This window comes from Ornithorhynchus anatinus, chromosome 4 (genome assembly GCF_004115215.2).
Source record: "Ornithorhynchus anatinus isolate Pmale09 chromosome 4, mOrnAna1.pri.v4, whole genome shotgun sequence".
Taxonomy (NCBI): domain Eukaryota; kingdom Metazoa; phylum Chordata; class Mammalia; order Monotremata; family Ornithorhynchidae; genus Ornithorhynchus; species Ornithorhynchus anatinus.
The window spans coordinates 31,070,382-31,082,939 of NC_041731.1; the positions used below are offsets into that span (position 1 = coordinate 31,070,382).

The 12,558-nt window shown below is 42.5% G+C and overlaps 1 protein-coding gene across 7 annotated transcripts in view; it reads right to left on the minus strand.

Moving 5' to 3' along the window:
* The window catches only part of CDK5RAP2 (CDK5 regulatory subunit associated protein 2), a 139,300-nt gene that overhangs the window by 50,128 nt on the left and 76,614 nt on the right, over positions 1-12,558 (minus strand). For all 7 annotated transcript variants that reach the window (XM_029062453.2, XM_039911746.1, XM_029062452.2 and 4 more), the window contains 4 exons: positions 5,322-5,419; positions 3,322-3,452; positions 1,954-2,063; positions 788-910 (listed from right to left, as the gene is read on the minus strand). In XM_029062453.2, the coding sequence (XP_028918286.1) occupies positions 788-910; positions 1,954-2,063; positions 3,322-3,452; positions 5,322-5,419 (462 nt within the window). The remainder of the gene's footprint in view (positions 1-787; positions 911-1,953; positions 2,064-3,321; positions 3,453-5,321; positions 5,420-12,558) is intronic.

Below are 12,558 nucleotides of genomic sequence, written 5' to 3' on the forward strand. Positions count from 1 at the left end.
GGTCTTCTTTTAAGGGTTGGGTCAGGTTAGGGATTAATGGGAGGAAATGATGGTCTTCAGCACTGCCTTGCCTCCTGGGTCTTCAAATCATTCATCACGAACCAGTGGAGAGAAACCAAAGAAAAACAAAGTCACTGGCAATAGCACTGAACCCAACTATTACTAATGAAGATGAGCCATGGAGCCATGGAGGTGTGTCCTAGTCATCCATTCACTATCTGGAAGTGAAAGAAAAGTGCTCATGCCACGAAGGTCAGAGTGAACCACTGATGAACCTCATGCAGTTATGGGCTGGGGGAACCCTTGGCTCGAGGGGGCCATGAAAGATGCAGTATGGTGCTAACAACAAAATGGAAATCGACCAATGCCTTAAAGCTGCATCTACACTAACTTAGCCTGGCTATTTTGCCAGTTCTCCAGCTACCTTGGCAGGGCCTCCACCAGCCCCCTGGATATTCCCTTTACACACTGTTCAACTGGAAATGGATCCAATAGCCTCCTGACGTCTCACATGGATCTGTATCCAGGTCGAAAATAGTGCTGTGCTTTATTCTAATCGCTGTGGTTTGAGGGTATCAGATAAGCTAGCTCAACTCTGGCGAATCAATAGCAAAGTATCTCCACTCGAAAGGCGAAAATGCTACTGCAATAGAACTATTCCATTTAAATGCTTCTGCCCCAATCCCTAGTGTAGCTGCAGCTTTAGCGTTATGGAAACCAAAGTTCAAAAAACACTTGTCATCTTCAACTCACATATGCTTTTAAGCGTAAAGATTATTCTTCTTACCTGGTTCTGGCTGACAGATGTTTCTGTTTCCTGAGGAGTCAATCTAGAGAGCTCCAAAAGGGACTTCTTCAGATTTTGGTTATCTGCATGCAGGTCCTTCACTAGGAGCACAAGTTCAATGACCTAAGTAGCAAAGGGAAGGAAAAAGACAAGAGATACAGACTTCCCCTTTACAGGCAGAAGAGTCTTTATTCAAGTCCTCAGTGTTGGAAGAACCAACCGTTTGAGCACAGTCACTAAAAAACACTTTGCCCTAGTGATGGCTTTTTCACCTCGTTATTACAGAAACTGTCATGATAATTCTGCAATTCTCTGGTTTATTTGGTCTCATCTTTACCCTCTAAATGGTAAATGAAACTTCTCCCAAAGGAAAAGGTTCTGAAATCTCCCCAGAGAATGAGTCGTATCTTTCATGACCTTTCCACTCCATATTAGCATTAAGCAGAGAAGGTTGAACCAACCAAAGGACAGTAGAAACAAGATTCCCTGTATAAGCTAATGACCCACCTTTCCTAATGCTCAGGGCTCTCCAGGAGCAATCACTAGACTCAACTGTAAAGTCAGTGCAGTATGTCTCCATTCCTGGAAGCGGACTGGAATGCAGGGGCTTTTCTCTGCTCTACCTGGCAGGAGAGATTGGCCTTAAATGAGACTCTTCCCCTTGAAAATACTCTTATTTTGAGAAGAAGGTGAAATAAATCTGGAATATGAATTCAGATGCAGCTTGCAAGGTCAAAAAACAGGAAATAAAAAAGATGGCCAGTACTAGGCTAACCACAAAAGAAAGGTAAGTAAGCAACAGAGGTGCCATTTTACCCCATTTACCAGATGGTGAAACAATGTCCTAATCCAATTTCTGGAGGAAGTCAGTTTTAGAATTAGAAAGCTCTGACTCCTTCCCTAACTTGCAATTGTGGGTCTCAAAGTCCTTTAACAAGAAGAATGAATCCCACCAAGCTTCTCCACTGTTAGGTAGTTCAACACTAACGTCAACCATCAAGGGCTTGTACTGTAGCAAGATTCTAGTCTCTCCTCAGTCAATGGGAAACCTGAGGCTCCTTGGACATTAGGCCCAGCTTCAGACCAGGTTTTTTAGAGGCTATTTCTAAAAGCTACAAGTCAACAGCTTGGCCAAAAACCCAGCAAATAAGAAAACAGGTAAATACCCTCTTTTTAAGTTCTTCGAGAGATAAATGTTCTGTTTGAAAACGATCATGCTCTCCAAGGCAAATACTAAGATATGATGTCTGGTCACCACAAAATGAAAATGTTTCTTCTGTCAAAGAAAGAAAACCAGTGTCAGAAATATTACTCCACATGAGAACTCAAAATCCAAAACATCTGAAAATGCAAAAATAAATCTAGACTTTTCTTGAGTGTCGGCTACCAAAGGGAAGTTTCCTAGAGTTAAATATGGTGCACGTTAACTTTGAGAAATTTTCCATTTCCTTTGAGCCTGACATCTTGATATGACATTCTTATTGGGATTTTTCAGTGACTCATTCTGAATTATAATTTGCATATTAAGTGTTATGTTTAGAAATAATTTGTTCATGAAAAGTAAGGCTGAATCGTTTTGTCGGTTTGTCCAGGGGTAAAAAGAAAATGAACTCCAAAGGCCAAGAGTGGAAATCCAGGTAAATCAAGCTCCTTGAATGTCAAGTTTTCAGCCAATAACAGTGAAAGTCTCTCTGAGTAAATGAACTGGAATATGTGCCCAAACCTCTCCCATGTGTTTCAGCCTCAATTTATTTCTCACACAGATGCCATTTAACTACTCACAGATGGCCAGCCCCATTGTGAGAGTAGGTGGCTAAAGATGGGGATAGTTGAAACATAATTCAAGTGCTTAGTACAGTGCTCCGCACACAGTAAATGCTCAATAAATATGATTGAATGAATGAATAATTCTCCTCAGGGTCGACTCTTAGCCTGCTTTCCCATATGAAGAAGACCCTAAAATGCCCTGACCCTAGAAATTAAAAAAGCCAGAAGATGTCTCTATTCTTTTTTTGAAAGGTCTGGAAGACCAATCTCACTAATTCTTCTTCTCCTGTTGCTCTAAGTGTCTGTCATGGTCCCCAGAGCCTATCAGTTTCCCTAGCATATTGGTTGTTTATCAAAGCATATTGAAGAAATTAGATTCCTCAGCCAGGGAAGTGATCCTTTGGCCGTGAGATTATATAAAACCAGAGATCCTTGACTTATGCAGAAAACAGTAAATTCTGTAGATATGAACGGTAGGCGGTTTGAAATCATCACTGCAGCAGAATCACCACAGAATTACTAAAATTTGCTGCAGGGGAAAAAAAAAAAGCTATCCCTCTATCTATACACCTTGTATACTGACATCAGGCAGAATCAAGTTCCAAATCAACAACCAATGAGGGTACAAGAAATGTGTACATTAATCAAATCTGCCTAGATATTTGCCTGACTGAGTTTCACAGTTTATTGAAAGCAGTATCCCCACTGTGAGAGGGGAGTACAGAGGGGAGGACCCTACTTCTCCCCATATATTTAGGACATCGTACCTTCTCTCCTTCCAATTTCCCTAATTTGTTCTTCCAAAACCTTCCGTAAATTCCGATAAGCCAGGACATCATCTTCCAGTTGTTTTCTCAGGGCAAAAATATTGCTTAGCTCAGCTTGCAGGCTGTTAATACTTTCCAAAAGCAAGACACCAGAAATTTAAAAAAAAAAAGTCATTATGTTACCTACTTATACTGACCCAGGATGGAAAATAAGAAGCAGAGTGAGAGAAAGAGAGAGAGAGTGAGAGAAAGAGAGAGAGAGAGAGAGAGAGAGAACATAACCTTCTTTTTAAACATTGGAAATCATTTTCTTCCTTTGTGCCTTAGCACCTTATCTGGCAGCAAAGCTTCTCTAAAGAATGCATTCCTCAGAAGCAATTGCTGCTCTTCCTTCAGACGCTTCTCTCATCTCGATCTGCAGAGTTACACACATAAATCAACATATATCGAGATGAAAATAAACCATTATGTCTAATCTTCTCTGCTTCCTGCTTTGAGAACTGTTCATTGTAAGGTAGTCTTGCCTGGAAGGGAAGAGGCTTCAATTGCAACTTTTCCCTGGTTCCATTTCAAGACAATCATAATGATCAATTTAGAAGCTGATAGAAAATCGTACAATCGTGTCACAGCACAGAACTCGCACAGTTGTAGTTGTACTGCAAAGAAATTTACCCAAAAGGTTGTTTTAGCTAAACTCCTGCTATTAAGGACTTCTTGGTTCTCTTTACCTCTTTATGACACGGTGAAAAGTGGGCTGCTTTTAGTGCACCTGGCACTCCTGTGCCTATCGATGATAATCTTCCCTCAAAGACCTCTTCAAAATGCAAAGGGTTATTAAAGATTTAACCAAGAACCACCAACACCCAGAAAAAGGCTAAGCAAAGACTCCCAGTCTCTTTCCCTCTGCAGGCAGTGTCACTTTCCAAGCAAATGCACTGAGCTGATGATTTGGGGGAAGGAGTCATCAAGCTCTGGAAGTGTAGCGTTTTCCTGAAGTGGTCTTCAATTTTTCTGGTAAAAGGCCTCTACTGGAAAATTGTCTTTCTTTTCTTTAGGGCCAGTTTTCTGGGAATGATGATTGCAAGACCTTGTCCCCACCACAACCACCTCTTTTACAAAGCTCAGGTTAGTGGTATGAAAAGCTGAAGTGGGGACTACCTTTTGAACTGGCAGAATGTTTGGGGTTCAAGAACCAGGTATGGCTTGTGTTTATCAACAACAAAATACACATGCTTCATTGAGACAGATGCATTGGCTGAATATTAAGTTCCTTTTCTCTGTCTAGTGGCTAGTTATCACCATAAAAGTTTTCATTTATGGTCTAAGAAATAACCCCAATAAGTACCCTCAAACACCCCTTTTCTTTCCATTAAACAGCAGCTAGAGTTAGAAGAGATAGAAGCAAGTACAACAGCTATCACAGTCTCCTATAGAATCACTTGGATATCAGACTCCAATCTAGTTCACCTTTGGAGATGCTGTAAGATTAAAACTCAATTCTCACAAAACCCCAAAGCATTCAGTATCTCTCAAATCACCCCAGTGTCAAAATGCATACAGGAAGGATAAAGTTAATAAATGGCCATGTACTTAGACACAAACATTAATTTCTGTTTATCTGAATATCTGTATTCCCCCTAAATTAAAGATTTTAAAATTGTACTAGTAACGTAATTAAGATATGAATAACAATGACATAAAACACAACTGAGGAAGGAAAAATAGCTCCTAAGGCAAGGGGGAATAACCCTTCATTTCTCTTTAACTGAAAATGGCAGCAAAACTTTCTTTTCAAAATACAGGGATTCTCAGTGAAACCCAAGTAAATCAGATTTCTAAATGAAGGAGTAATTGCAGAAGCATGTCCATCATTGTCTCGTGTCATTCCTCCAAGAAAGCTGGCATGGATTTGCTTTCATTATCGATGCAGGATACATTCCCTGTATTCTTTAAGTAATACTTTTGTGACTGAGATTTTGCAAAGGAGAAATAACACATACCTGTCTGAGTCTTTCAGAGCTTTCACTAGGCTGGAATAAATGTGTTTTTCTTTTCTTAAAGCATGAATCAGCTCTTCATACTCAGATTCCTTATTTTCCTGGGAACAGAAAGAAACAGTGGATATTGGGAGAGAATGTCTAAAAGAATGGGTGTCAGGTGTATTTGTATATGAACCCAAGCAAACACTAAAGAATGTGTCTATTTAAAACGTATCTATTGAGGGGATCAAATATGGCTTTCTTTGACTTTACGAGACAGTCAGAGACCACCACCTGCAGGAGTGGAGAGGAATGAATGGCCATCACTAAACGTGGGCTTGAAACTGGAAAGCTATTCATCCGACATATAAACAGCTGTTATTATAGAAGACTAATAGTTCTGTTATTTGCCTGTCATGAAACATTCACCTGCCTGAGCAGTTCATCATTTTTACAACAGAACAAAACGTGCTTTTGTTCATCCCCCTCACTCTCTAAGATGTGGAAATTAACAACCTAACAGAAATGACATGGCAAGCAAGTGATTTTTTTTTTTTCGGGGGGGGGCGGGGTGGGGGGGGGGGGTGTCATGCTGAAATTTTAGGTTGCTCAAGAAAAACGCCCTGAAAATATTCCTCCTAGTTAGGGTACAAATGATTATGTCTTCCAAAAACAGTACACTGTTTTAGGAAATGCTGCTCCAGTTAGAGTTTAGAAGCTGATTATATAATTAAATAAGGGCACATTCTCTGCCAATTGTGAGTTCAGAATGCCAGAGTAGCATATCAGTCACGAAAAGTGAGTTGCCCTATTAGAAATGTCATAGTCTTATGTAAATCATATTGAATAGGATTTATTTCCCGATTGACATTCAGAGCTCATAAGCCCTAGGTCACTAACTCAATGTTATAACTCAACCGCATCACTGGATCCCAAACAAAGTTAAGTAGGTCCTGATTCTGCCTTTCAGGCGTCTAAATCTTGGGCACCATGAAGATACACATGCTAACAAAGAGGGCAAATAAACAGAAAAGCTCACTGTAGGAAGAAAACATATCTACCAATGCTGTTGTATTGTACCCTCCCAAGCGCTTCCTACAGTGCCCTGTATACAGTATGCACTCTCTAGATACCATGGATTGACTGATAAGCGAATACGCCCTTACCTTATATACTAACTCTACAAAGTCATTTTCTCTGTTACCCCAAATGCAAAACGGGAATTAAAAATCCTGACCTCCTACACTAGTCCCTGATGCTATGAAAGTTACATATATACACAGTCACAGTCTTAATCCCCATTTTACAGATGAGTTAACTGAGGCACATAGAAGTTAAAGTGATTTGCCCAAAGTCACACAGCTGACAAGTGGCGGAGCAGGGATTGGAACCCACGACCTCTGATTCCCAAGCCCGTACTCAACACATATACATATAGACATATAAAAGTACATGCACATATATACACACACACATATACATATATGGGTATACACATATATACACTTATACACACACACACATTTTAAATCTGAATATATTTAGAGCTCTTCTGCCAGAGATACTGAGACTGGTCATTCCATTCCACTTTTTATCTCAATATATATGAATGTGTCTGTTTATTCAATTGTGTCTATCAGTTATCTCTATTCTCTTATTCTTTTGCTATGTTCTTTAATCCATATTTTTCTCATTAGATTGTAAGCTTGATGGCAAGAATTGTGTCTTTTATATCTTTCCCAAGTTCCCCAAGGATGTACTTCAATACTGCACATAGCTGGAGCTCAATAAATACTACTGATAGTAAAGACTTAGCTCTCTGCTCAAATAGCAGGAAAGATATCTGGGAGCCGATCAGACCACGAAAATTGCTTTGGCTCCACCCATGTTAGTTCCCTATTCTCACCCCCCTTAATCCACCTCCATCCTCTCCCACCCTTTCCCTAGGCTAATAACACACCAAGATTTGGGGGCAAAAATCACCTCTCCTATCTTTCAGACCACACCTCTCACCATCTTCAAAGCCCATTTGAAATCACATCTCCTTCAACATCTTGGTTCTGCCACTTGTTTGCTGTGTGATCTTGGGCAAGTCACTTAACTTCTCTGTGCTTCAGTTACCTCATTGCAAAATGGGGATTAAGACTGAAAGGACGGACTGTGTCCAACCTGATTAGTTTGTATCTGCCCCAGCACTTAGAACAATGTTTTGGCACACAGAAAGCATTTAAATAATACCATTAAAAAAAAAGAGAAAGAAACCCCTCAGTTCATATCACACCAACTAACACTTCAGCATTTCTGCACTATTTCCTTGTGTACTTATAACCACCCATACTACTTCTGACATACCAACTTCAATCAGTCAATGGTATTTGATTTAAGGACTCAATAAATGCCCTTGATTGAAATTTCAATTCCCGCCTATTTTTCAGCACAAACTCATAAACATATCCATTTCTCACTCACATCTGTAAATTATTTCAGTGTCTGTCTCTCCTGCTAGATAAAATCCTTGTGGGCAGGGAAAATGCCTACTAGCTCTATTATATTCTTAAATCTTTAATTAAACAAGAGTATTTATTAAACACTTTCTCTGTCCAGGGCAAGGTACTAAACCCTTGAGATAGTACAATAGTGACATGTGGATCACATGTATCACATGAAAAATGTGAGCAGCAGCATGGCCTAGTGGAAAGAGCACAGGCCTGGGAGTCAGAGGACCTGGGTTCTAATCCCAGCTCTGTTACGTGCCTGCTGGGGGACCCTGGGCAATCATTTCACTTCTCTTTGCCTCAGTTTCCTCATCTGTAAAATGGGGATTCAATACATGTTCTCCTTCCTACTAAGACTGTGAGCCCTGTGTGGGACAGGGTCTGTTTCTGTGTCATTCCCAGCACTTAGAACAGTGCTTGATGCAAAGTAAGTGTCTAACCAATACCACAATTATTACTATTACATGCATTTGGGTATTCACAGTTGACCTAAGTAGCAGACGCCTGATACAGTGCCATGTTTGTTAGAATTTTAAGATGTGTTGTGTGTTACACTGACACAGGATGCAGTCAAAACTCCTGCTGGCCCAGTGGTCTCAGGGAGAGGAAGCCGTGGGTACCAGATACAAGGGTACCAGATACAAAGTGAGGCACAATATTTCATGTACACTGATGAAGAAAGGAGACCAATCAATCAATGCCATTTATTGTATGCAGAGCACTGCACTAAGCACTTGGAAGAGTACACTTTCAAAGCATTATTCAGGTCGCATCTCCTTCAAGAGGCCTTCCCTGATTAAGCTCGATTTTCCCTGGCCCCCCCTCCCTTCTGTGTCTTCTACACTTGGATCTGTGATCTTTGGTCATTTGATATTAGCCCCACCCTCAACCCCACTGTATTTAGGTACATATCTTTAAATTATATATTATAAATTATTTATCTCAATGTCTGTCTCCCCCACTAGACTGTAAGCTTTTTGTGGGTGGGGAATGTTTCTATCTCATGTTATACTGTATTCTCAATACATACCACTGATGATGACAATACAGTTTAACAGTTGGTAGACAACGTTCCCCACTCACAAGGAACTTACAGTCTAGAAGGTCTGAGACACAACTCCACTGGCCACCTGGGGTCCTGATGCCTTGACGTCAACTTGAACAATTTGATGTACTTTAGGCGTTTGTGGGAGGCGGCGGGATGGTTGTAGGAAGGTATGTGTGTGTGCCAGTACTATCTTTTATGTTTTATGAGTCAGTGGTGGTACCGCTTGTCTGCCTGAGTCACAAATTGTGAGCTCCTAGAAGGCAGGAGTTTGGATCTGCTTGTTTGTTTGGGGCAGCAGCAAGGTGAAGAGGTTGGAGTCTCTCGGGAAGGTAGCCTTGGGGGTCACTAAAGACTATGAGGTGATCCAATTGAGACAGATGCCAAACCCGGCTCTGTGGGGGCCATTTTAGAAAACCATTTGGGAGGCTGTGTTGGACCTTGCAGGGCAGTACAAGCTAAATCTTGTCTGGCTATGCTTCTCTTTTCCTCCAGGAGGTTCCTCCCCAAGTCACTCTCTCAGTACTCCACACAAAGAGGATGCTCATTAGCTAATGACCCCCTTGAGCCTGGGGCAGGACAGTGGATTTCCCCTCTTCATCCCTGCCCGTGCACTTCCCACCCTGAAATGATTTCCTTAGCAAGATCTTCAGAAGAGCTAAGGAGTCCTCTGAGATTTCTCAGTCCTAGGAAGCACCTCTGCTTCTGCCACCGAGAACAACCTGCCGACCCAGAGTCGCCTCCACCACCAGCCTGAGCTGCGGGCACCCTTGGCACTGTCCCTGACACACCTCTGAGGCAGCCGCTGCTGCAGCCTGCTGGCCCAGACCTGGGACCTTGGGGCCCGGGCCATCTCTGCTCCCAGAGGACCCCCTTTTCTAGGCCTCAGTTTGTGCTCCCAACGAGGTCTTGGCAGCCGAAACTCCACAAGGCAGAAACCCTGCTTTAGGCTGACACATCCAAATCCCGCTGGGCCCCAAATCCCTGATAATCCTCCACTTTCTAAGCATCCTTAATCCTGTTTCCACTGTCCCTTCTCCCTCAACCTCCCCACCGTCCCTCTCTGCCCAAATTTTAACTCTTTCTCTACTTTCCCCTCCCCACCGTCCCTCCCTGCCCAAATTTTAACTCTTTCTCTACTTTCCCCACTAAAAGCAGTTGGCTCTGGTGAAACTAGAGTTCTCTCCTTTTCTTGGAAGTTGGGAGGGAGTTGGGGGAGGTGAAGGTTGGAGGAAGGCAGAAGAGGATGGGGAGGGGAGGGAAGGGGAGGAGGGAAAGCACAGAGATGAGGAAGTTGAAAAGAAGTAGAGAAACCCTGTTAAAGTTTATGACAAGGAAGCAAAGCAAGCAGACATAGCCTTTTACTGATCTCCTCAGAGCCACTTCTGAAACCAACAGAAAGTGATGGTCTGGGGATGTTTAACTGAAGTCATGATCTTGATGGTGGGGCAGAGGCTAATTCAATGACAGGGATAATAATAATAATGTTGGTATTTGTTAAGCGCTTACTATGTGCCGAGCACTGTTCTAAGCACTGGGGTAGACACAGGGGAATCAGGATGTCCCACGTGGGGCTCACACTCTTAATCCCCATTTTACAGATGAGGTAACTGAAGCACAGAGAAGTTAAGTGACTTGCCTACAGTCACACAGCTGACAAGTGGCAGAGCTGGGAACTCATGACCTCTGACTCCAAAGCCCGGGCTCTTTCCACTGAGCCACGCTGCTCCTCAAGGACGGCTGGTGGTCCTGCCTAGGCAAGTTTGGTCACCCAGATGGTACAATGATCCCAGCCCAGGGTGGTTCTGTCCCTTCATCCTGAACTAGGCCACATCTCAATGATGGCACCATGCCCCTTTCCCATCTGAGCACTACCCATCACACAGAAGGGTCTAGGGATCACCACCGTCCTGAATTTGAGCACGTGGGAGAGGAGAAATAAGACTTGAAGGGTCAGCCTTGCCTCCGCTGCAGAAGGCGACATGAAACCTTGTAATAATAATAATAATAATATTGGTATTTGTTAAGCGCTTACTATGTGCAGAGCACTATTCTAAGTGCTGGGGTAGATACAGGGTAATCAGGTTGTCCCACGTGAGGCTCACAGTTAATCCCTATTTTACAGATGAGGTAACTGAGGCACAGAGAAGTTAAGTGACTTGCCCACAGTCATACAGCTGACAAGTGGCAGAGCCAGGATTCGAACCCATGATCTCTGACTCCCAGGCGCGGGCTCTTTCCACTGAGCCACGCTGCTTCTCTAAAAGCAGTCCAATCTCTGGGGCTGATTCATGGTGACTTCACTCCTGGCCCCTTCTTGACTCAGAATCAGTGATATCAGTCTAGGCTGTTACCCTCCTGGCCAATGATGCCTCCCAATATTTGTTATCCATAGGAACGGCCTGCCCCTTGCCCCTGACTTCTAGGGTGGATTCTTCGCAAAGAGCTGCAAGTCCTGCAAGTCCCAGGGAAGTTCACCAATCAATGGTAATTGTTGAGCACTTGTTTGCAGAGCACTATGCTAAGCACTCAGTCAGTCGAGCATGAGAGAAACTTGAATGGCACCAGGGCAGACACGCACCTTTTTTCTACTCAGCGCTTATGTACATATCTTTACATTATATATTTTAAAGTATTTGTATTAATGTCCGTCTCCCCCTCTAGACTGTAAGCTTGTTATGGGTAGAGAAAATGCCTGCCAACTCTGTTGTAGTTTAGTTTTAGAGAAGCAGCGTGGTTCAGTGGAAAGAGCCTGGGCTTGGGAGTCAGAGGTCATGGGTTCGAATCCCCGCTCTGCCACTTGTCAGCTGTGTGACTGTGAGCAAGTCACTTAACTTCTCTGTGCCTCAGTTACCTCATTTGTAAAATGGGGATTAACAGTGAGCCTCACATGGGACAACCTGTTTACCCTGTATCTCCCCCAGAGCTTAGAACAGTGCTCTGCACATAGTAAGCACTTAACAAACGCCAACATTATTATTACTTTCCCAAGCGCTAGTACAGTGCTCTGCATACAGTAAGCATTCAATAAATACCACTAATGATGATGATGCCCCTTTGAAATACACTCGCTTATGATATCATAACCTGTGGAACCATTTCTTACCCTACATACAACAAGTCAAGGTGTTTGGACAACAGTAATCAAAGATAGATTTTCATCAGAAGCCTCACCTCAAACCTCAATAAATGAACAACACAGCCCAGCTGTTCACGTGTCACTAACAGGAATTTCAAAAACTAGAATGAGTCAGTGCAATGGGCTGACCACAATTTTCAGAGACAGTATAGGAATAAAGGGAAATGTCAACTGGGTCAATTCCCAGGAGTCAAGGCAATTTGGGAATGAAGCACAAGCCATGTTACTGTCAATGCAGTCCTGCAACAGCCGCCTCAATTCCCAATCTTCAGATAAATCAGCTGCAATTCTATGAACCACATCAATAACATCACTACACTGACTATAATTCTTTCACTGCAGAAAATTAAATATCACAATTTTGCATACAGCGTGTTATTGAATTTTCTCATCACCAAGAATTAACTCTAACAGTTCTACAGGAATTTCAGTGAAGGCAAACAATAAAACAACAAAGTGACCCAAATTCTGGGAGGATTGTGAGTTGCACCACGTTTCCCAGATGCAGAATCAGGAAGAGTTGGAAGTTTATTACCCTTAGAAACTACATTGACTCCTTCTTTTAAGCGCTTACTTTGT